The sequence below is a fragment of the Ips typographus genome, linkage group LG3, assembly GCF_016097725.1.
Source record: "Ips typographus isolate SLU linkage group LG3, UJ_Ityp_2.0, whole genome shotgun sequence".
Classification (NCBI taxonomy): Eukaryota; Metazoa; Arthropoda; class Insecta; order Coleoptera; family Curculionidae; genus Ips; species Ips typographus.
This window is the reverse complement of record NC_138424.1, coordinates 11,709,626-11,736,278: the sequence shown is the minus strand read 5'-3', so window position 1 is coordinate 11,736,278 and position 26,653 is coordinate 11,709,626. Positions and strand designations below refer to the sequence as shown.

The 26,653-nt window shown below is 33.3% G+C and overlaps 1 protein-coding gene across 2 annotated transcripts in view; it reads right to left on the bottom strand.

The window, feature by feature from the left end:
• CARPB (Carbonic anhydrase-related protein B) overlaps nt 1-19,802 on the bottom strand; it is a 191,787-nt gene extending 171,985 nt beyond the window's left edge. Inside the window, exons 1-2 of one of the 2 annotated variants that reach the window (XM_081976655.1) lie at nt 19,401-19,802; nt 19,264-19,350 (exon numbers count right to left, since the gene is read on the bottom strand). In XM_081976655.1, coding sequence (XP_081832781.1) covers nt 19,264-19,321 — 58 coding nt within the window. In that variant the 5' untranslated portion in view covers nt 19,322-19,350; nt 19,401-19,802. Of the gene's footprint in view, nt 1-19,263 lie in introns of both variants that reach the window. The other variant, XM_081976654.1, reaches the window with a different exon arrangement.
• Between the last annotated feature and the right edge of the window lie 6,851 nt (nt 19,803-26,653).

Below are 26,653 nucleotides of genomic sequence, written 5' to 3'. Positions count from 1 at the left end.
ATATTTCGATAAATTGGAACGGCATCGGCAGTTTCCATTTATAAAGTTGCCTGATTTTGAATATTATACAGGTTGGTAACGGGGGTTTTACAACAAAAAACATGCAAGCCTCTATTTTAATGCTTTGTTAGATTGATTATGAGAAAGATTTGTTATAATTTTCGTGAAAATGTCGACCAAAATTAGAAATTTTTCAGTTGTTAAGTAAAACTTAGAGCAGAATGGCTTGCAATAAACATAAACTACTTTATAATGTCAGTTTTTAATTCAAACTTTAATCTTTTATTTTTTTAAATTAAATTTTCATTAAACAATTATTATTAGTAATCCAGTTCAATAACTATAATTAAAATGGTTATTCTCCAACCTTATAACAAGTTTACCAACTATATTACACTGGAGTTTCCACCAGAGCTTTTCAAGTCATTATCCAAATGATATGCGGATTTACTCAAATGGTAGAAAATCCGCTCTATTTCATTCTTGATGCGATAATCTGTCTCAAAACAATAATAATAATCGAAATAGGGATCTCGGTCGCGTGTACCTAGCTTAATCCTAACAACGGTGTAAGTGCAGCCAAAATCCATTTATAATAATACCAAGTTTGACGAGGTTTAAATCTTCAATGGGGGAATTTCCATTTCCATTATGAGAAATTTAGTTTCAACGGCTCAGTTATTTCGATTATAGATTTTGTATTGTCAAAAAGTTTGTTTACTATAAAATGCCAAGTCAAAATATTTAATGGAAGTAGAATAATCGGTCAAAAAACGGTAGATCAAAAAATCAACAATTTATATAAGGAAAATAGATTCCATTTTACATTATTATAAATTCATCATCGATTTTACATCGAAAAATAATGGCATTTTGCTTTAACGATATTATAAACCATACTTTAAAAATACCGATTTTAATTTTTTAATCAATTGACGTTTAAGTTTTACACTCGTGACAGATGTCACGTGGTTTTAGAGAATAATTTAGCTGTTATAAATCTCAGAAACACGTCTTATATCAAAAACCGCAAGAAAACTTTGATTTTTGCAATTCTGAGTATAGTTTGACGGTTTTGAAGTTAACGACAATTGTCACGTGATTTTAGAACACTGTTTAGCTACACGGTCACGTGATGATTGTCAAAATAACTGTCATAAACATTGCTTCGAAAACTGTGTTAAACATTAATTCTTGCAAATTCTAGTCAATTTTTGCCAGTTTTGACATAAGTGACAGAAATCACGTGGTATTAGAAAATAATTTAGCTAGGCAGTAATGTGGCAACTGTCAAAATAACTGTCATTGACATTAGTGATAGAAATCACGTGATTTTAGAGGATAGTTTAGCTAGGAAGTCACGTGACTATTGTCAAAATAACTGTCATAAATCTCAGAAACACGGTTGTTTTGAAAACTGTGTTAAACTTTAATTCTTGCAAATTCTAGTCAAATTTTGAAATTAGTGACAGAAATCACGTTATTGATTTTAGAGGATAGTTCAACTAGACAGTCACGTGACTTTTGTCAAAATAATTGTCATAAACCTCAGAAACACTGCTGGTTTTGAAAACTGTGTTAAACTTTAATTCTTGCAAATTCTAGTCAAATTTTGACATTAGTGACAGAAATCACGTGATTGATTTTAGAGGATAGTTTAACTAGGCAGTCACGTAACAATTGTCAAAATAACTGTCATAAACCTCAGAAACACTGCTGGTTTTAAAAACTGTGTTAAACTTTAATTCTTGCAAATTCTAGTCAAATTTTGACATTAGCGACAGAAATCACGTGATTTTCGAGGATAGTTTGGCTAGGCAGTCACGTGACAATTGTTAAAATAACTGTCATAAATCTCAGAAACACGGCTGGTTTTTAAAACTGTGTTAAACTTTAATTCTTGCAAATTCTAGTCAAGTTTTGACATTAGTGACAGAAATCACGTGATTGATTTTAGAGGATAGTTTAACTAGGCAGTCACGTGACAATTGTCAAAATAACTGTCATAAATCTCAGAAACACGGCTGGTTTTGAAAACTGTGTTAAACTTTAATTCTTGCAAATTCTAGTCAAATTTTGACATTAGTGACAGAAATCACGTGATTTTAGAGGGTAGTTTAGCTAGACAGTCACGTGACAACTGTCAAAATAAGTGTCATAAATATCAGAAAAACGGTTTATATCAAATGTGTTAACGTTTGATTTGCCAGACACATAATTTTAAAGGACAGTCAGGAACAAAATCGGTTGTAAAACCCACTTGGAGTAAGATAATGACTGTTTTATGTCCGTTTACCCAACATTGGCTAAGTTAAGTTTAAGGACGGACAACTTAGATAGGTTTAGCTTAGACTGTGTTATTTTGCACCTGATTTGTAACATTCAAACCTCAACTTAACCTAAGTTGTACTTAAAATTGACTTGGAAGTGTCGGGGAAACAGGCATTAAGCACGTTTTTGGAATTCTCATTAAATTTGAAAAAAACTACAAAATTTGGTACAGTCAGGGAGGAAAGCCGTGTCAAAGTTTGGACTGCCAGAAACACAATTTGAAAGGACACTCAGGAAAAAAATCTCCTGTAAAACCCACTTGAAGTAAGAAAATGACTGTTTTATGCTAATTTTTGGAATCCTCATTAAATTTCCTATCCAATAACCTGAAAAAAAACTACAAAATAAAACATGTGAATTTGGCAATTTGCAGTATATAAAATATTTCACAACACACATAATAACAATGTTATTAAAAACGGTAGATTATATACAAATTAAAAAAAAACAGAAGAACCACAAAAACGGTAGATATACCGTTTCAACAGTAGACCTGGCCACAAGATTCGTTGAACATCCTATCTAAAAGAGAGAAACTTTACCTTCGTGAGTAATAGCTATCATTACATACGCATTGAAAAATATGCTATTATACTCTTGGTTTTGTAGAGCAGTACTAAATTATTAACATGATATCAAAATTTCCACTGCCTGTTTAACACCGTCTGGTTCTAACACTTTTATACTTTTACGAGATATTATAAGTAAACCAGTTTTCAACTTTGCTGTTGTTTTTAAGTGGAGTTTATAATTCAGCATTAGGTCAAGTGCGTTATAAAGCTCGTAAGCTTCACCTGCATTTTGGAGAGCTCTAACTCTTGCCAAGTTTACTTTTTAAATAACCGCACTTTACCAAAGTTTATTATATTGCAGTTGAACACGCATTACCGCAATACCGAGTTTAGTTATTAGTTTGCCATTTCTATGCACGTCACTGACCGCAAGATTTAGTTACAGTATTTCCAGCAATAAAAGAACCGGAATTACACAGTGAATTAGCTACAGTAATTGGGAATATACCTTGAGAAGATTTAGCGCCTCCTTAAATAACGGGGAACGAGCGAGAGAAAATCTATAAATAATCCCCGAAGCATATTTTGGGCGCCACACTTGATTTCACTTCGTTTAAATTTTCAATCAGGATACCGCGTGGTTTTGGCAGAATGTTTATTTATTTATTTATTGCCAGTATATGGTAATAAGAATTTATTCTATACGGAGCGCCGTCGTGAAAGCGAATGAATATAATCGGCACCAAACATGGAATTTTTCCGAATAAGTGCATTTATTCTTTCAATGCTGCAGTTTGTTTCGTTTTTGTAGTAGACTTTTTGGATCAATCTGAAAAACGTTTCTAGCAGATTTATACAGTATTGATGCAAAAAAAGTAAATTTTTGGCTGAAGCTTAAAAGAAGCATTACCTTAAGTACGACAATTAGAGTAATATAGGGTGTCCAGTAAGCACATTATCAAAAGGATACTGTGACATTCTTTAGATCGAAAGGTAACGATTTGACGTAATTGTTATTTTGCCTTTGGCAAGTACTAAGTTCTTCAGTGAGTGGGTTCAAAAATTACCAGAACTTTTTATTTCGTGGTTAAAATAAATTTTTTATTATTTAATCTGATTTAATGGTGCTTCTTCAAGGATTCACTACTCTTGGTAAAATCTTCTAGCATTCATAGTTCTTCCGCAAAAAAATATTTTTTGTGTCCCCCTGCTATTTACCATTTTAAACATTTTTATTGCAAATAACGTAGCCACCAGTTTTGACGTTGGTGACAGTTTAAAAAAAAATTGTTTCAAACAAAGCTAATGGCGTTTTCAAATGAAGAAATTACTGACATGATCAAAGTCTTAGGGTTTTGCGAAGACAACTTGCGTGAGAGTGTCTACGCTGCGCGATATCCAAATCGACGAGTTCCAGATTACCGGACATTTGCAAGGATTGAAAGAAGTTTACGGGAGACAGGGCAATTTGGTGTTAGAGCCGTTGACCGTGAGGGTCGTCGTCAAGTTCGTAATGCTGCTGTTGAAGAGGACATTTTAAAAAAGGTCGCTGAAGACCCAAATATTAGTAGTCGCTATTTAGCACTGGAACTTGGCGTACATCACAAGACGGCAGCTCCTTCATCCATATCATGCAACGCCTGTTCAGGAGCTTCTACCACCCGATTTTGACAGAAGACCACGGTTTTGACCCAAATTTTACCAGCAAAATTTTATTCACTGATGAAGCTAGGTTTACTAGAAATGGTGTTTTTAATTCACATAATTTCCATCATTATGCAGAAGAAAACCCCCATGGGAGTCGTATTAACCACTTTCAGCTGGAATTCCGCATAAATGTGTAAGCCGGTATCATCGGAAACATTCTTCTGGGTCCTTATATCCTGCCCCATCGCTTGAATGGTGAAAATTATCTTGAATTCTTAGTGAATACTTTGCCTGTTCTAATCGAGGATGTCCCTCTCAATGTGCGTGATCAGATGTGGTTCATGCACGATGGTGCTTCTCCACACAATAATAGACATGTAACTGCACATTTCAACAACACTTTCCCACACAATTGGATCGGAAGGAGAGGGAGAGATATTCCTGTCGAATGGCCCCCTAGGTCCCCCGACTTAACACCATTAGATTTTTTTTATGGGGTGCCTTAAAACATAAAGTCTACGCTACTCCTGTAGAATCCAAGGAAGAGTTAATACGCACGGTGCAGAACAAGGGGAACGAAATTCGGGATGATGCAGAAATGTTGAGGAAGGTTCAATTCAATTTCATTCGAAAGAACCAGCTATGCATCCGAAAAAATGGTGGGCTTATCGAACATTTGTTGTAATTTCTATTTTTTTGGGAATCTTCTACTTTTGTGATCTGGCTGGTAGTTTCAATAGAAAATTATGTTTTATTTTTTTACCAAGAGTTGTAAAGCCTTGAAAAAGGACCAATACATCAAATTAAATAATAAAAAAATATTTTTAACGACGACAATTCCACTCATGTACAAAAAATGCCATATATACGTCATCAAAACACGGTTTGCTATCGGCTAATAAGGAAGGAAGAGAGTTTGCTAGCGGATAAAAAAATCGGATAAATTTTGCTGTTGATTTCATCGTTTCCACGGATTTTCACTACACTTCTATTGTTGCAATGTCTCACCTTGAGGTTTTTGCTGGCACTGTCAATTTTGATGTTTGTTCGTATTGTTTTGGTTATGGCTCGCTTCGGCTAGAGTTCTACTGTAGAAAATCAAAAGAACCAGAAAAATGTATTTCTGCCAGTACAACACAGTAGCAGTCTTATTATATTATTGATTATATTCATGGAATTGTCTTATCAAATACCATTCGAGCTCAGATTTTGAACAGGATAATTTTTCCGCTTGTCTTCTCATACTTTCTTTATGGTACAACACTCGACCTGTTTGGCTAAAACACTCGAGCTGCGCTCTCGTGATTTAGTTACAACAGGTCTCGTGCTGTTACACCAAAAAGAAAGTGTTCTAACACAAGCACAAAAATTATCCGGCTAAATCTGAGCTATTATGGTATTGCCCCCGAAACAAAAACTTCTGGCAATTTTTGAACCCAGTCATTGAAGAACTTGAAGCTCTTACCAAAGGCAAATGGACGTGGTTGTTTCATCAAACCATGAGCCTTACTTAGAGACAAGTCCACAGCAAGTTTCATTAAAATCCATCGAAACGTTCTCCAAATATTTCCGAAAATAGATTTTTTTCAAGAAATTTGACTATCAATAGCATTGGAACCATACACTTTTTTCTAATGACATTTACGTCAAATCGTCACCTTACGATCTAAAGAATGTCACAGTACCCTTTTGATCATGTGCTTACTGGACACCCTGTATAATAGTTATTTATATTACTAGTGTAGTATGAGCATTTTTGTAGTAACGACTGGAAAATATTGCCTGCCACGACGAGTTCGTAGACCGTTGTTGTTATGCAATTTCGAATAAAGTAAAGACGAAAATCTGTCAAAATTAGTCACGTGACCTTCAAAATGTAGTTTCTTCTTCTCTATTGCCTTATCCGTTGCGGACGTAGGCTATTAACATGGCTATTCTTATCTTGTTTACTGCACTTCTAAACAGGTCAACAGATGACAATCCAAACCACTGGCGTAGGTTGTGCAACCAAGAATGTCGTCTCCTCCCTGGTCTTCTCTTGCTATCCACCTTGCCCTGGACAACCAACTGTAGAAGGCGGTATTTTTCATGTCTTAGTATGTGGCCAAAATACTCCAGCTTCCGTTTTTTTACTGTAAAGACGACTTCCTTCTCTTTTCCTAATCTCTGCATGACCTCCATGTTGGTGATGTGTTATTTTCAAAATACGCCGATATGTCCACATTTCGAAGGATTCCCAGTCTTTTTAAAGTGGGCTCAGTTGTGGTCCAACCCTCTACACCATAGAACAAAACGGAAAATATGTAGCACCTGATTTTAGTTGTAGAGAAATATCTTTGCTGGTAAATAGTTCTTTCATGTTATTAAACGCAGCCCGAGCCCTTTCTATCCGTGATCGTATTTCTGATGCCTGGTCCCATTTCGCGTTAACTGTGGTTCCGAGATATGTGTACGTTTCCACCTGATCTATGTCCTGACCGTTTATCGTTAGACTGTTTGTATTTGATAGACTCAGGGAGAGTTCATATTCTTCACTTGCTATGTATATGTTTTGCATAATATTTTGTAGCTCTTCATTGTTATTTGCTATAATTACTGCATCGTCGGCATATCTTATGTTGTTGATTCCTTGTCCACTGATTTTGGTGCCATCTGATACTTCCACCAGTGCTTTTACAAAGGGCGCTGGCGGAATTATCAGATGGCATCAAAATCAATCAAATGATTGATACTTAAGGCAAATTGAACTGTATCAAGACAGTTCACACCATTTCCATTGCAATTCACCAATCAAGATTAATTTTGTGCACCATGCACCTTTACATGAATTTGGCCGGTAAATCAATGTAATTGTCTACGTGTAGATAATAGTGTCACGAATAGAAATTCGTATTATTTAAAAAATATAAAAATTTATTAAATTTGTCATCAGGAATATGAATACAAGCGACGAACAATAGATTTCGTCACTGAACCAATTTGCTATAAATAATAAGGCTGTACATCCGTTAGTGTAGGAGACGGTCAGAAGACTCCGTCTCGTGCCATACCATGTAGTCGTCCCAAATTCTGCAGTCCGGTTCGTAAATTAATGAAAGAGTAAATCATTTATCAATTATAATGTTTGCGAGTGTCAAACCCTCCAGAAAGCTTCCCTCATCTGTGTTTAACAAATGTAAGTATGGTTTAATTATTGTAGTAATTTGTGCATGTAAAAGTTATTGTTCAAAGTGTTACTTTGGGAATAATGTTTGATGATTTTACTCTGATTTACTAAACCGATCATTTTGTCATTTAGTTTTAACTGCTATTTAGTTATTAAATTATAATTTTGTACCAAGTGGTTTGATATTCTACCTCTCAAACAAGTAAAAGGGTTTATACAAAATATATTTCTATTATCTGTCGATTACTTTCTTTCTAAAATGCTCGTACATCATAGCACAATCATTTGCCCTATTAACAGGCTTTCAATTAGCGGAAACGATCAATAAAAGTAACATTTTTGCCAAATTACTCAATAAACAACACTGCAACAAGTTTGCGGTGAATTCACGTTGTTTGTTACGCATCAATAGACGACAGCCACATTTAGCAGAAACCGCACGCCACGTGTTCATTACGTCAAATCGCCCTCCCGAACACGAGAATTCAGACAATGGGAAGGTGAAACCGTTCTTAACACTTCAAAACTAATTAATTAGCCGCCCTTATTGCGGTTTGTTTGTCTTTTGGTTACGGCCATAGAACCACCTAGATCAGCAACCCGCGGATTATGATACTCTCGAGCAACGTTGTTGGTTTTAATTAGAGCATCCATAGAAATGTTGACTCTAGATATTTCATGATCGAGTGTTGTGGAGTATAAGGTGTCGAAGAAGGAAACCGGGAGAAAGATATTGTTATTAATTTTATTTTGCTTGTCACTTAAGGCTTAGGCGTTGTTATCGATCACACTCCGACATTTTGATAAATTGAGGAAAATGATATGTTCTAGAGTTTAATGAAAGTGTATCGGAAGCTTCGTCAAAATGAGATATATTTCATTTTATTTCAAAAAGTTCTAAAAAACTAATAAATCCACCAGACTACGACGGAGACGTTTTTGTGGAATTTTTCAAGATAATCCGCAATAAACCCGACGTCCCAGTCTTAATTTTCTATATAAACTCGCGGCCTCTAATTTGTTTTGCAAATACATTTCGGTACAGGGAGGCAACAAAATTAAAAAAATATTTAACTAAATTAAATTTTTTTACCGGCCATGATGAATTATGTATATTTGGTTCGGTCCTCGCGATACACCGGCCTAAAGTCTTGAAATTTTTCCGCCGCCTTTTGACTTTATCAACTTCGTCTCTGTCTAAAAGTTAATTTAAAATTTGACGCGGATTTTTCTCGGATATTTTTAAGTACACAAACTTCATGCTCGCGTTATAATTATTAAAATTTTTTCGCTCGTAATTTCCCATTTCTAAAACTTTGCATAGCTGGAACGACACTGACGAAAAACCGAATTTTGGACGAACAACGAATAATCGAAATGCAACACACAATATAACAAATCAGTTAGACTCTATTTGCAATATCCGAGCAATTAGCCATCTCAATTATGTCAACACATTCTTCTACTCTTCTCAGCTCAGTCATTTCTACACATTCCTCTAGTCTTGTCTTGAAAATGTTTGGCATTTAGCCAAAACAATCAATTCGACACATGTTTCCGCTTTTTTTTTTTGAACATTTTGAACAAGTAGCCAGCTCAATCATTTCAATATATTCTTTAGTTCTACTTTTTAAAGTTTTAGACAATTTGCCAACACAATCATATCAACACGTTCTCCTACTATTCTTTTAAAACTTCTGGACAATTAGCTAGCACAATAATTTCAAAATTTTTTTCTTCTCTTAAAACAGTTTGTCAAGAAGCCAGCTGAATTATTGTATCACATTTTTCTACTGTTTTCTTTAAAAACTTTGGCAATTAGCCAGCTCAATCATTTTAACCCATTTCTGTTCTTCTTTTATCAATTAATCTTCACTATACGTTTTCCTGAAACTTATTAGCCAACTCAATCATTTTAACACATTCTTCCGCTCTACGTTTATCAGTTCTTCTTTTGAAATTTCTGGATCATCAGCAAAGCTCACATTTTTCCGTCCATCAGTTCAGCTTCTTTGAAACTCGTGGGCAATTAGCCAGCTCAATCATTTGAACACAAGCTTTCTTTGAATATTTCAGACAATTAACCAGCATTCATTTTATCACATTCTTCTACTCTTCTCTTGAAAATGTTCGGCTTTTAGCCAGCTCAACAATTTTATCTCATTTTTCTGCTCTTTTATCAATTTGTCTTTTAAAATTTCTGGACAATCAGCAAGCACAATCATTTCAACGCATTTTTCACAATTTTTATTTTTATTTTTTACTTCTTTTTATGCCTTCACTGCCTCTAGGGCTTTACATACCTTAAATGCAGCCTTGAATTCTAGTTATAAATATGCCTTTAAAAAAAAACATGGCAAAACCACATTTTTCTGTAAAAACAGACTTTAAACAGATTATTTTACGTAGATATTTAAATTATTTTCCTAATTATTAATTAAACAAAGCAAAAAACTGAAAGTACTTTTCTTATATATAAAATTAGTCTGCTTGATACGTTAATTTAAAAATAGTTTTGAAAATATATCTTTAAATTTATGTGTTATTTTCTTATTTAAAGTTTTTGTGATTTTCAGATGGTCAAAATAGACATTTTTAAAAGTTTCTGCATTTTTTCTTTAAAATTCAACTTCTTATTTAGCTGAAATAACTTTATATTCAACACATTCATGTATCACAATAAATATCCGATAATCTTTCATGGTGTTTGACATGACACCAAATCTAGTCAGAAATTGGTCAGAATCAAATTTTGTAAACATCATTTTTTAAATCCTCGTTTCTGAAATATTTATGATTCTCAATCATTTTATAGTAAAGAAGAATCATTTCTGATGCCAGCAGTAAATAATGGATTTGAATATGGTTTGTAAAATTTTGCTGGTTTACTGGACGAGTTCTTAATCTTTATGCTTGGCTAAAGAAGATTTGACCAGCCGATATTTAAGCTAGATTTACACCATCCAATATTCCGTAGCTTTTCACCTAAAAACTGGAGAAACAAGAAAAAATTCCAGTTTGCACTTTAGTTAAGTAAAAGAATCTTATGGTCTAAAAGACGTATGATAAGAATATTAGAAAGCTCTAGAATACCTGATTTGTGAAAATGGCACTTGCATAAGTTCAAAATTTTGAATGAGGAGGAAGAGATGTATAAAACTTTACCATTCTTCAAAAATGGAGAGAAACATAGGTTTTGATTTATCTGTGACTTAATTGTTATATGAAGATATTTTTAACAGTGCTCCATATAAAAACATTTCTGAAAAAAAAATAAACATAAACCACTCGATGAACCATATGATCACTTCATTAAAACGAAAAATATTCCTCTCATTTTTGGTGTACTCTAAACTTTCCTTCTTTTTCAAAGGATCTCTTCAGTTACATATTCTAGTGGCAACTCTTACGTAACAAAAATCGATATTAACAAAATTGGAATCATGCCTACAGAACGGGATTAAAGTCGAGAGTTACAAACTAAATCTGAGTAATCAGAAGGGCCGGTAAGCACATGAATCAATACGTTTCCGACACCGCCAAACCTGCACCAGGGAAACAAATCAAAAGAATGATTCGCACAATCCAATTTGAAAAACCATAAATCAAGACGATGCAAAGTGTTTCTGCGTTCGACGTCATTATTTCAGCTTTATTTCGACTTTTGATGCCTTAATTTAGGTGAATGCCATCCGTCAAAAAAATGATACGTACATTCTTTAAATGGAAACCGGCTGTTAAGTTTACGTCAGCAAAGGTATATTAAATTTATACGCCAGTTAAAAATAGGTTTGAACATAATTTAATAGGTTTTTCCTCGTATTGACCAAGTTTTTATCATTTTTTAGGTCGTTGTCCCTTAGGGACAGTCATGAATTTCCCTGTTCGTTTTGTGGCGTAAAATGAAATTGGAAAAATGAGAACGGTCGTGTTTTCTCTGCTAATTGTGTTATCGCCATTATTACTTCACCTATCGGAAATGTTCGATCTTCGAACCTTTAATTTTAAAATTGTGTAAAGTCTGCGTTTGTTCAAAAGTTTATAAAACTGTTAAATAAATTATCGTAAAAGTTTAATCGACTAATGTTTTGATGATGATGGAAACGTAGTACTAAATTTAAGGTTGAACTCAATGAAGAAGGTATTATAAAAAAAATTGTGATTCTTCTGATCTCAGACAAGTTAGAGGCTTTGCTACACTGAGCCTCCAAAGTTTGTTACTAATCACTAATCAGTAAAGCTTTATTAATAACATTGTAACTAACATTAAAGCAATGATGGTATTAATTTCCTATAACTTTTTTGAAACAAGTCTAGATGATCTTGGATATAGTAACAAAGTAATAGTAAATTATTGAATGTGACAAAGAAAGAAAATTTGATTTACCTTCCTTTACGTTGTAACGTCAGAGCATTGTACTGTAAATTTTGTCATATCTTACCTTTATTTTAAAATACAGGGTGTTAAAGCTATTTTACTTAATTTTGACACTCTGTTTTAGCAAATGGTCAGATAACAAAAAATATGGAACATTATCGAAATATTTTTTCATAATATGAAACAAGTATCTAAAATCACCCCATAATTTATTTTTAGGGAAAAACACATCTATTCGGAGATCGTCCAAATTAGCCAAAATTAGCAAATTAGTAATAAAAACACAATACCTCCATGCTTCTGTTATAAAATCCGATCAACATCAAAAATTGTAATAGGAGAGCAGAAAGGCAAAGAAATAAATCTCAGTAAACGATATATAGTTCCAAACTTACTTCTGTGCTTCTTGCCGAAACTCCTATTTAGGCAGAATATCGAGTAATGTATTAGGAAAGCAGAAATGCCAGGAGTAGGGGTACAGGTACTTCTGTGCCCCTAGTACAATAAAAAAAAAATCCAGAAAATTGTACTATATTTTACACAATAATAATATTATACTACAATGTATTGTGTAAAATTGAGAACAGAAATGCCAGGAGGTAAATTTTAGTTAATTCTGCTACCTGACTTATTCTCCAAATTGTCAATAAAACACAAAATATCTCCTCTTACTTCTGTGCCCCCGGTAGAAAATCTCATTTTTGTACAAAATCAAAAATTGTATTAGGAGAGCAGAAACAACAGAAAAATAACTTTTCAACAACTCTCTTTCCGCAATTAACGGAGTAATTCTAGAAAAATGAGAAATTATGAATATTCATTTTCTCACTTTTGTGATTATTCGCGAAATAACCGCAAAAGAAATATACAGTGTGTTTCAGTTAAAATTAGAAACCTGACACTACTTTTGGGTAGATCTACCAGAAATATGTTCGAAAGTTTCCTTTATTAGTTTTCCAGAACTTTTGGACATTTTGTTTGAATCACTCAGTATTATAACATGATGAGCTGCACGTCTTAGTGGCTGCAACAGATCGGTTAATGCAATCTCAAAATATAAAACAACTTTTGTTGTCCACGGTATGAATAAAGCAAGAAAATTTGATTAATGTATTATGAAATAACTTACTGGAATTTAAGGTCAATCTTTCTATTGAACTTAATATTACGTGTATACAGGCAAGCTATTGACGAGCTTCAAAAGCTGGTTATAAAGGCTTTGTATACTTTCTACGCTTTCTCTTCGAACTGCAGCAGTATTTTGCGTTATAACCAAACAAGAATCTGCGAAAAGTTTACCCAAGAGACTAATAAGGAACAAAGGCTATTAGGTATATATTCCAAAAAGGTTGCCGTTGAGGGCAAACGGTCTGACGTAATTTCTAGGCGATATAACTATTTGGTCCTGCAATGTTTTTCAAGTGAGCCGAATAAAGAAGGCGCTTTATGGCGTCGTAACGGGCTCCTTTTCTTCCAAGAGCCCTCCGATGTTTCGGAATTTCTGTCCCGTATGGGAAACATTTTTGTCCACTGAAACGGTCACTGTTTTTATCAAGAGAAAGCTTTAAAATTTTCTTATAATGTGATACAACCTTGTTACATACATAGACTAATTTGTGCCGGCCTAACGATTACCAAAACATAAAACGTATCGAAAACAGAGAGAAAGTAGACGTTGATGTTTCGGTCGCGTGTTAAACCTTAATTATCCTCAACCGTTATTTAACACTGTTTTTCGTGCATGAGGAAATTTACGCGAATTTGCAGACTAGAGGGAGGTCTCGAATTCGAATATTACCTGGAGGCATTGCGATAGTTCATGTAACTCCACGACGAACTTCTATTGTTCAGTACGATTCGAAACCGAAAATAATTATTGTTGTAAACTTCGTCGTGTTTTCCAAAATAATTTGTGGGCGTTTCATCATTTTTCACTTTATAATAATTGTATCATTTAATTAAATCTCTGTGAACAATAATTACATTGACTTCAAACAGGCTAAAAATGTAAACCAATTAACCATAAACATATAATTAGTAATAAAGTGCACAGTGTTAAATGAAGTTAAACAGAATGAGTTTCTCGATTCAGTGACTATTAAAAAACTAACTTGATACCAAATTTACGTAATTAAAGTTTATACTAGAAATTTCAGAATACTGTCAAGTAAAACTCATTGAGATGCTACAAAGCTACATTTTTGTACAGTGCTCTAGTTTGATTTCAATAACATCATTTATCACTTAAGATTCGAAAATGCATAAACTATATACAGAAATGTTTATAACGTCTTACTCACTGGTTTTGAAAAATTTCAAATTACTAGCCGTAACTCTAACGGAAAACAATATTTTACTAAGGTCGCTAAGGTTTGAAAAAACTAAAACACCTTTATAATAGAAACTATTTAGTCAGGGGAAAGATCAAGGATGAATGAAATTGATGATGTTGTCGAATTGTCTTAAAAAAGGTTCAATTTCAATCAAACATAATTTTTGTTTTTAGATATGTGAGTGAGACAATTTGATTTTTTGATCCAAAGACCAAAAATGTGTCAAAATATTAAAGTATATCTTCTATGCTGCTTCTCGTCGAATTTCGAATTTTGTCCGCTTGCCGAAAAAGAACAATGCAACAAAGTTTGAGGACCACAGACTAATCAGCATTATGAGTACACACACTGAAGATATTTCTTAAGATTATCCACTACAGAATGTCAATAAAGTGCGAAAGAAACATCGGATTCGGATCCACACAATTTGTATTCAGGTAGTTTTAGGCACGACCGAAGCATTAGTTGCGACTCAAGTACTGATTCAGAACTGCAACGATCAGAGAAAGGACATAATGCTGTGTTTTATCGATTATGAAAAGGCGTTTGACAGAGGCCAACATCATCAACTGATCCAAATCCTAAATAGATTGGACATAGACCAAAAAGACATCCGCTGCATTCAAAGCCTATACTGGAACCAAATGGCTGAAGTCAGAGTTGGTAACGATCTCACAGAAGCAAGACCAATTTGTAGAGGGGTCAAACAAGGGTGTGTCCCTCCCAACTTCTATTCAATTTATATTCTGAAGCCATCTTTCAAAAAATCTTAGAAGAACGCAACGTGAGCGTTAAGGTGAATGGTGGATGGGTCAACAATATTTTAATGCGGACGACACAGTTGTAATTGCAGATAACATGGAGTATTTGCGGGATATGCCTGGGAATTTAGTAAGAGCATGGGCCTCAATATCAACACCAAGAAGACTAAATTCATGATAATTACTCGAAAGCCACAAGAACTTCAAAACTCAAGCCTAACATATGAGAGTCAACAAATAGAGCGAACAAATAAATTTCAATTAATAGGAACGTGGCTGTGTGAAAACTGGGAATCAGACACAGAAATCAGATGCCGTATTAAAAATGCCCGCAGTGCGTTCATAAAATTTAAAAAAGTGCTCACCAATACAGATTTTGATCTTGGCTTGAGAATTAGATTTGTCAAATGCTATGTCTGGACAGTGTTACTTTATGGCATGGAGGGATGGACACTGAAGGTGAGCAAGCTGGAAGCATTCGAGATGTGGGTCTATAGGCGTGTACTGAGGATTCCATGGACTGCAAGAAGAACCAATGATGAGGTCTTGAGAATATTCAATAAAGACCGCGAACTGTTACACCCTATTAAACGTCGAAAAACAGCATACCTGGACCACGTATTACACAACGAGAGGTACCAATTCCTGCAATTGATAATTGAGGGGAAGATTGAGGGAAAGAGAGCAGTCATGGCTCCGCAAGGTTAGGCAGTGGACAGGACTGAGGACAATGCAAGAACTAATGCATACCATACGTAATCAGGAAGAGTGGACAAATGTGATCGCAAACATCCATTAATGGACACGCAGCAGAAGAAGAAGAATACCAACGTCAACAAAGGTTTAAATTTATAAAAACCATTATTTTACTAAATTTTAGGTTAGCAGAAATTCGTACTGACACTGACTCGACTCTTTTTCTTCTTCTTATACTTTTTCGAGATTTTACAATCTGTCAATTTTGAACACGCCTCTGCAGTATTTTCTAGGATGTTAATTGCCAGGTGTCTGGTACCTACTGGTTTTCCTTTCAACACGATATGTGGTAGACGGTTTTTCTCCATCTTCTTTACGTGATTGTACGTACTGTATTTCGTCCCTTTTCTTTGTCTTCCTCATCGCACCACTTCCTGGACTCCACATATTTTTCGAATATCCGTGTTTCTCACTCTGTCTCTTCTGGTTTTCCCATCATCGTTTTTAGCGTCTTCACTTCTGCTACTCTTGTTTCTTCATAATGGGTGTTACGCATATTTTGTATATTTTTATTTTGCACTCTCTTCGCTTGTTTTGATTGATTTGCCTATACGATTTCCCTAAGGCATCCTAATACTGCCACAACAGTTTTGGCTTCTTAGGTTCTTGACTGGGTCATGACTACTTTATAAATCTACGCCAAGTTATCTAAATTGTGAAACTTGTTCTATAATTTTGTTTTAAATAGCAAGTTTACATCAAACAGGTGGCATGGCGGTTGTTATACACTTTTTTTTGTTAGTAGAGATTATCATGTTGAGCCGTTGGCTGATTTGGTTGAATCTGAAAAGCTGCCACTGGAGGTTGTCTTCGTTTTCCGTGATAATTGCGGCGTCGTCGGCATAACATATCAGGTTAATTCTTTTGTTGTTAATCTGTCTTCTTGGTTCTGGGATATCACTTTTTCTATAATTTTATTCATGAGAATATTGAACAGAGACGGACTGAGACTATCCCCCTGTCTGACTTCTTTTAGTATTGGAATGCTATTTGATATTATACTTTTGTATGTTTACTGTTGTATATGCTTTTCTATTCAGCTCTTGATGATGTCGTCTAGACGCACTTTATCATACGCTTTGGTCAGATCCATGAAGCACATATACGCCAGTGTGTTGAATTTGACAATGACCCTGTCATAACGTATGCAGCCGAAATAAGACCAGACACATCAAAAATATTACAAATGATTCGAACGGTTGAAATGAAAATAATAAGAAGTATACACCGAAAAACACTACTCGACAGAATCAGAAGCGAAGACCTTAGACAACAGAGCGAGATACAGGAAGTATGAAGGTGGGTAAGACAGAGAAGAAAATACTGGTATAAACACGTAAACAGAATGGAAGACAACAGACTTGTAAAAATCTCAAAAACAAACATTTCTGTCGGTAAACGAATCCAAGGCAGACCTCCAAAACCCTGGAACATCAAGGTTCGAGCATAATAGGACAAAATAGGCATTAGCCTACCTATATGGACACCCATATGAGAAAGAGAGAAGAAGTAGAAGACATAGCATATGTTGTTAATCTGTTTCTCCTAAACCTCTATTGTTCTTTGCGGTTTTATGAGTTTTTCTAGCTCATTCTTTAGTATTGCTGTAAATAGTTTTATTGTAGTACATATTAGTGTGATTCCTAGGTAATTGTCTGGACATGTCTTCTGTCTCTTTTTAAAAATAGGGATCGTGATGTTTTTAAGCTAATCCTGCGGTATTTGTGTTGTGTGCAGAATATTGTTAAACAGTACGCATAGACGCCTACTAAATTCCTGTCCGCCATACTTCATAAGTTCGTTTACCAGCATCTCCTTACTTTTGAAAAACTGCTTAGGTAATCGTGGGATGAGGAACAGAAACACCCAATTAACTGTGGTGCGACGTTTTGTGATCTAATTGTCACTTTTCCAAGCACTCAGCTGTTGTAGGTATTCCAAGAGTTACACACACGTAAGTTCACAAAAACAATAAAAACATACATCTTCGCGGAACCTGGGACAAAAGTTGACAAAGCTCCGGGAAGATATATGTTTTTATTGTTATTGTGTGTAACTTTTGGAATACCTACAACAGCTGAGTGCTTGAAAAAGTGACAATTAGATCACGAAACGTCGCACCACAGTTAATTGGGTGTGTCTGTTCCTCATCCCACGATTACCTAAGCCATACTTCAGAAGCTCATTAGGTGTGTTGTGTGGTCCCGGAGTTTTTTGTTTTTTAGTTTCTTCAGTCCTAGTTTTATTTCCAATCCGTCGATCGTAGCGTTAGAAACCAGTTGTTTCATGTTCTTCCAAATTTACTATTTCTTTAGATTTTTAAGACTGCCTGAAGTATTCCTGGACAGTCCTTTGGTTTGTGTATACTCATTCACTGGTTTTTTCTTGTTTTTGAGCAATTCCCACACACATTGTGCGCCAAACAAATCCTGTTCCATGTTGGCAGTAAACTCTCTCTATTGTCTACTCTCCTCTATACCTCACATTTTTATGAAATCAGTTATTTTCACACTTTTTTTCTTATTTTTTTTGTACATCAAAGGGGTCTAGTTTTTTATTATTTTTGTCATCTACTATTATGTCATGAATGACGCTGCAATCCTAGATTCCTAGGTCTGACTACTGTGCATGCAATTATTCGCTCGTGTATTAAACGACATCAACTTATATTTCTCATTTTGGCATACTCGAAAATGTTGCTTTAATTTAAGTAATCGATATTTTTTATTAATAGAAATTTCTGTCTTTGACAATCCAACGTGTCCTACTACGCAAGACATCGATCAATAGAAGAAAAACTACCAATAGGTAAGCTTTAAAAATCTGGTAACATAGTAGATAGAACACCCTGTGTATTATTATATTCTTCAATACTCCTATCGTTTGTGTGACTCACTGTTTTACATTGTGCGTTTTTTTTAAACTCACTATCTAGAAATGTTTAATAATGATTTTAATTTTTCACTGTTGAAAATGGTATTATAATTACTGCTATAATTGCACCGAGTGGTTAAAAACATTCCAAAAAGCTCTGATGCAATACAAAAATAATTTTAACACTCCAATCAGTGTGAAATCGTAGTAAGTAATTTCATAACACGTAGGATATTAGCTTATTAACGCACTGTATGTATTTACACAACTGGTCTCGTCTTGCAAATTTTAACAAATAATAACATTCATATCCTACTTATTACGTCAATAGCAATTATACCACGTGCTTACAAATAAATGAATTAATTGAACATTAACCTCACTTCGACTAAACTCTCAGCATCATTATTTTTAATAAAAAAATAAAACAATTTTTTAGTGTCAACCGTTAACAAGAAAAAGGCACACGTTACGGGGAAGTAAAGTAAAAAATTACTCGACTTACCGTCGCTCTGCAGTAAGATTTGCAGGACGATTCCGATGAATAAGTGTCGCACTGCCATGTTTTCAGCACCGGCATACGGGGTCGTTCCTTAAAAGTGGCATTTTCTTTTATGTCATCACTTTTGACTGTTTTTTTACCTTTCAACAAATATTTGTTTAAAACTTTCTAGTAGAATTCAGTGTTCAAAATTTACACCGTATTTTTTTCCAGTCAAACTTGATTAATTTCAAATGACTGTTAAATTTTTTCTACAGCATTAAGTATAAACTTAGGTACCTTTTAAGGCCTAGAAATTCGTATCAAAACAGTCATTTTCACTTGTGCAAAATTTGTTTAGTGTAATCTAACCCCACCACCAAACCGGTAACATAATTTGTTTGAATGATTGATAAGCTCAGTTAAGGAAAAAAATTAATTTAACCCTGATCTGTCCCAACATAAACAAAACGTGAGGACGCGAAAATACGCGATGATTCGCGTTTATTTGACCGTCCGTCCGTGCTTCGGGACAGCCAAAAACCATGTGCTCGAGACGTCGCGACGCCAGGTCGTCGGCGTCGAAAGTGCGGCCCACAACGGAGTTGGTGGGGTTGGACGCTCTGCGGATGGATGTGTCTCACTAGGTCTACCTTCCCTACTTTAACTCCGGTATTTTAGTTCGCTTAAGAAAAATTATTGAATTTTGCAGATTATAAGGCAAAAAAAACAATAGAAAATTCTATACAAAAGACAATAAAGAAGGTCTTATCTGTCTAGTTTATTTTGTTTACTTTATTTATAAATTGCTGTCATTGAGAAAAGCTTTATGTTCTATTTTTAAACTAAAGTTTAAATCGAAAAGTAATAATACAAATAAAATAATATTAATTTCTCATTACTGACAATAGAAGATAAATTACCTCAGTGTGTGATAGCATTTTTTTTAAATAAAACTTCAATTCTTTTTTCTGTTCAATTTCTTCTTTTTTTTTCTAATTTATGTTACATCTTTAGGTTACTATCCCAGGATTTTTCCAGGACATTCTATTATAAACACTAAAAATGCATTACAATATTTTGTACTAAACCAGCTTTTCAAATTTCTCTTATTTAAATTTGAGGTTGTATGTTGTGGCGGTTACCTATTGAAATGCACTCACTAATTACTCTAAAACCGATATTCAATAATCTCTCCCATAGTTTCGACATTTATTCGTGTAGCTTTCCTCCAAACTAGAATATATAAAATTACTAGTAATTTAAAACAAATTAACATTAAATTTGTTATTGTCATCAATATTTGCTGAATGAACGATTTTACTTGGCTGAGTTTCATCAATCTATTCAAATATTCATGTCCAGAGACATGTGAGTTAGGTAAAAGTAGTATTTTAAATTAAATTCATTAAAACCAACTGAAAAAATGTATGGTAACTAGATTTAATATAATAGGTTTTCATGGAAAGCTAAGATATTACAACTGCAAAAAATATTAAAGTTCGAAAACTCGTTTCCCTTATCAATCTGATATTAATTATTTGTTTTATAGTAGAATTGAGAAGAATTGAAATGCTTTATAATTCCAATTTTTTTTCAGTTTTATCTAAATGTTTTGAATGTTACGTTTGTTTTATTTATTTTCCACTTCTGTCTATTTTACTGTTACGCCAACCATTTGTTTGATTTTTCTCATATTACATTAATGATTGATAGTTCCGCCATTTTAAAATATAATTAAGTACCTTAAAAAACATTTTTAGAGATGTTAATTTCAACTATTCTCTCCATTAAAAGAAAATTAAATGTATGTAATAAAATGATTCGACAAAATTTGGTTTTGGCTAAAAATCCAGTGACTCAGAAACTTTTTCAAAAAACAAAAAACGGTTTTGAATTGGTCTTCTAAAACTGCAATTCTTTCCCCATTTAGCCGACTTTGCAGCTCTGCTAGTTTTCAAAATTCTGCCACTAAACATCACAAAAAAAACCACCTTATATTTCAGATTTTTGGAAATTGGTATGTATATTGAAACCTGCCGCTATTTTACTTTTTGATAAGCCATCCTGTACAAACTGTTTTGAATTAATTAAAAATGAGTAAAATCTTAAATTTATGACAATGTTAACCCCTTGTGTTCTGGGTGATCTCCGTAACACCCTGTATAATACTACTTCAGATTTGTTGAGATTGGCTGGAAATGTCATTCCACAGAGTGTAAAAAAAATATAAAATGCAGGTTTGCCAATACCAGGAACTCCTTAACGAGAAAATTTGAAGAAAAATAAATATTTTTAAATTAATTTACTTCTACAATCTTCTGAGTAAAGTAAAGTAAAATTACAGTTTTAAAAAGTGTGTAAATGACTTATTTTGCTTCATATTCTAATTACAAAAAAACTTAATATAATCAGACAAATCAGCAACTTAATTAAAATTAAACATTCATCAATCTGTTCAAACATTTATGTCCAGAGGCATGTGAGTTAGAAAAAAGTAGTATTTTAAATTAAATTCATTAAAACCAACTGGAAAAATGTATGCTAACTAGATTTAATATAATAGAACCAAATTAGGTGAATTTTATTTGGCTTTCATGATGTTAGTGAAATGTATCGTATAAAACAGCTTTAGACAAACTTTAATTACACTAAAGCAACTAGAACAGACTGAAATAATTCCATAAATAACAAAACTCGATTTAAGGTTTCCATGGAAAGCTAAGATATTACTAACTGAAATAATATAACAGTTAGAAAACTCGTTTTCGTTATCAATCTGACATTTGTTTTATAGTAGAATTAAAATGCTTTATAATTCCAATTTTTTGTTTGTTTTAATATAAATTTTAATAAATTTTAAGAAAAAAATATTTTAATATCTTCTAAGTAAAAGTAAGTAAAATTACAGTTTTAAAAGGTGTGTAAATGACATTTTCCTTTATATTCTAATTTCAAAAAAACTTAATATAATCAGACAAATCAGCAACTTAATTAAAATTAAACATCGGAAATGAAATGTTAAAAACAGTCGAGTATGAGTCAGAAGAGTTTCTGTCAGACAGAAACCATATCCACTTTAAATTTTGACATTTCTTATCTAAGAAAAAAATGTATCAGTTTTAAATATTTGAAATTTGACAGTTTTTACTTGAAATTTAGTAGTTTTACTCTTTTTTACCATATTGTTGTATTATTTAATAATTTTTAAAAGCTTGCAACATTACATTTTTTGTTATTTTCTTTTTTCGCCTCTGTTGCTATTATTGGACTGTCTCCTTTATTAATTATTTTTTTGATTTTTCCTAACCAAGAAGCTAGTAAAAGAGAATGAATCCAGAGTAAAATAGGAAAAATACAGAAACATTGAGAGGAAAATAAATGAAAGGAGATGAAATACATCAGGTGAGAAAGCAAAAGCATAGACAAAAGAAGCTGAGCTGAGAGAAAGTGAAAAGATACAATGTCAAAGAGCAAGAAAGAAACAAAACTAAAAAGTCATCTCACAACTCTAAGCCATCTTGAAGGCGGCCATAAGAATTTACAAAGTTATCATCCATATCTCGGAAACCAATGACGATAGATTTTATCTAATTACGTCATCGTGTTCTACGTAAAAAAGTGCCTTAATAATGTCTTAGTTTCAAAACTCTCTTTGGCTTTGTTAAAGAGTGTTTAAAATGCAGCCTCTGACGTTTTCCCAATTTTCCGGAAAACGGAGAAAGATAATTTAATTTGGAAACCGGAAATAAGTTTCACATAAAATTCTGTAAAACTTTCCCCATTTAACCAACTCTGTAGCTCTTACGATTACAGAGATCCCAATACATGTATAACCAATTTGGGACACACTGTACAGAGTGTCCCATCATTAAAGGCATTAATGGATATAAGAAAGACTACAAATTGGAGAGTTGTCAAGTGAAATTCATCTTTTGCTTTTGAAATCAGCAATTTTGTTAAAATAAAACATCGCAAATATTTTTTACTGGATTTGACAAGTAATTTGCGACCTGTTTTATTTCTTGTTGGTGTAAATTTTTAAAGAAAACTCCAATAACCCCGTGCCGTATATTATTCATCGAACGGGAAAATTCGTGGGAGGATAAACAAGAAAACAAGCGAATCAAACGCATAAATAACGAAACGGGGGGAACGAAGGCCAAAATCAGAAAATTGTCAGATTCGGCCAGGTCTCTGTTCGATATTTCAAACGCGCGCGGCAACCATTTTGGGGAATTTAAATAGAAAAGTGCGACCGGAAACTGTGTTTAATTCCCCTCGAGATCGGCCGGAATCGAAAGAGCATCTGTCAATCGCGAAAAAAGCCCCGAAACTTTTCCTGTTAGAAGATTTGGTTTCTTTTATTAAAAAGTTTCTTTCCTTTCAGGTAAACCGTTGTTTGTGTAAATTCAGTCCGGACCTGATCATGTTTTTGCCGTAAAAAAAAACAACACTAAACGTTTTCCTAAAAACTCGATAAAACAACGTTATTCCAGGATCTACCTTGTTATTTCCGGTTAAGGTAACGTAAACTAACGGAAACTTTTGCTTCCAATTAGTTTAAGGTAAACTTTCCCGGACTCTTTAATATTCCTTCCGGATGCTGAATAGAGAGAAACTGGCCCTGAATGTTTACCCGCCCCTCTAAAAAAGGAAAGTTTAAGAACATCAACCCCGTTAACCGCACAATGAAGTTTTCGGCTGTATCATTTGGTTAGTTTTAGAAAAACTGGAGAGCTTTGCAAAAATCCACCATTAATTCGTTAGCCGGGAACAAGAACTACTAATAAAAAAGATTAATTGCGGGTCGAAAGAGAAAGGGCGGGAACATCGCTTTGCACTTATTTTTATTTAGCATTAGAACTTCGCTATAAATCAATGTCGGCCGGTTTGCCAAGAGTACAGTTTTTACTAAAGGCAACTGCAACGAGAAAAAGTTACTTACAGCGTTCACGTTGTTGATTTATCATTCAGTCGATACGGACCTGAAACGACCATCATTTTTTCACGGCATTAAAATATAAAACACCTGAAGGAATGATACACAAATATAGTCAATAGTTTGTTGTTGTTAGTCAGGTTTTTCACTCAATTTGTGTATAATTATATTAAGTGAACACTTTTAAATGAAAGTAAACGTACAGTAAGGAAGTAATTCAGGTATTGGTTTCAGCAAAATACTGTATCATTTAGTAGTAGTAAGATAAGCCTACTTTTTGTAATTTGCGTTTTTTATTTTATTTTTAAATCCAATGCGAAACTGAAGCTCAAAATTATACAGGGTGATTCCAAAGTTGGTGCTTTCCTTTCACCTGCGAATAGGGCTTCAAAAAATAAAGTTTTTTTCCCTTTGACGCTTTTTCGAAATATGAACAATAACGAAGATACAGGGTGTCAAAGTTTTACTGAAAAAATAAAAATTTTATGATTTTGGTCAAACCACTTGAAGTAATTAAACAAAATTTTGTAGGTGTCAGTAGCTACGTGGAAAGGAAATTTTCGAAGAAACAAAAATTTTTTTGCGTTTACCAGTGGCGCGCGTATAATTTTTTAAAAACATTTTCGAAAAAAAATATTACCCTACTGGTTTTTTTTTAACATAAAATTTATTATTAAATTCCTTGTTCAATTCTAAAAATAAAACCCCTTCTATTATTTTTTGCTACGACGCACCGCTTTCGAGTAAAAAAATAAAAACCATCTTAATGCGTGCCTAAAATTAAATGTTGTTTTAATTTAAAATGCCAATTTATTAAAAGTTAGTTCAAAGGCGGCTGAAATCTTTTGTTTATGTTTATGTCTGATGATAAAGAATAACCTGTAGTTAGTTAAAATTAAATTTAAGTTATTTTTTATTTTGTTTTTTTTTTCAGTAAAATTTTGACACCCTGTATCTTCGTTATTGTTCATATTTCGAAAAAGCGTCAGAGGAAAAAAAAACTTATTTTTTGAAGCCCTATTCGTAGGTGAAAGGAAAGCACCAACTTTGGAATCACCCTGTATACAAGAAAAAACCTTCTAACACATCAACTTTGTATGTTATCATATTTTTTCCAGTTTATTAAGATAATTTACAACCCTTTTGATAGAGCAGCTTTACAAAAGCTTTTACTTAATTCATTTACATTTTTTTATAATGCCAGCCAAATTGTACGTCATTCTGTACGCAAAAATCAAGTAATAGAGTGAATAAATAGATTAGATTAATTTTTTTGCGATTTTGTAAATTAGAAAATATTTAGAGATATATCCATTTGAATCTTCTGCCCTTTAGAAACTAAATAATACCACCATCAAGTACAGGGTGAGTCAACAGAGTAAATTTCATTATCTCATTAGTTTCGAAAAATACAAAAATTTTAGAGAATATTGAGAAAAAACTAATATTTTATATCCCACGCCTTTATTAACCACCCTGTATATCTAAAAGTATTTTTTTAACTAAGCATCTCAATATTCTAAAACTGAAAGTTTTGTATTTAACATTTTTTTGAAACAAATGAGAATAGACTTTGGAAATTGGAAAAGATTTTTTAAGTGCTTTCCAAAAATGAAAAAATTCAATATGGCGGCTATAAGAATTTACAAAGTTATTATCTATGTCTCGGAAATCAAAGACGATAGATTTTTTCTAAATACGTCATCGTATTCCACGAAAAAAAGTGCCCTAATAATTAATGTCTAGTTTCAAAACTCACTTTGGCTTTGTTCATGAACTGTAAGCAATTGTTTGAAATGCAGCCTCTGACGTTTTCTCAATTTTCCGGAAAACGGAGAAAGATAATTTAATTTGGAAACCGGGAATAAGTTTCACATAAAATTCTCTAAAACTTTTCCCATTTAACCGACTCTGTAGCTCTTACGGTTACCGAGATCCCAATGATCCAATTTGGGACACACTGTATTCACTAAATTTTGAAATATCTTAACTAAAAAAAGTATCAGTTTAACTGTTTTTCATTTTGGTTCATTTTTTACGTTCAAATCCAAACTTAACTTAAACTGGGTATAAAATCTTACTTAAACTGGACCGTAAATATGGCAACATTGCATTATTTGTTATTTCTGTGCTTTTTAATTGGCTGTCACTTTTGTTTATCATTTTCATCTAGACAAACCAAGAAGCTAGTAGCAGAGATACTAAGTGAAATTAAAAAGTGATAGCAAAATTAAGAAGGAAAGAAATGAGAGAAGAAGAGTGAGGATATAATAAGTTGGAAAGCGACAGCAAAAATAAAAGGCAATGTGAAAGACAGACAAATCAGGAAAATAGATAGAAAATTATGTGGATAAAAACTTAAAATAACCGCAATTACGAACTGCCAATGTAAAATTTGTTAAATTCAAACTACAGTCAAACTACAATTATTTGACATTTTTAATATGGATATTATATAGTATCGTCAAAAGT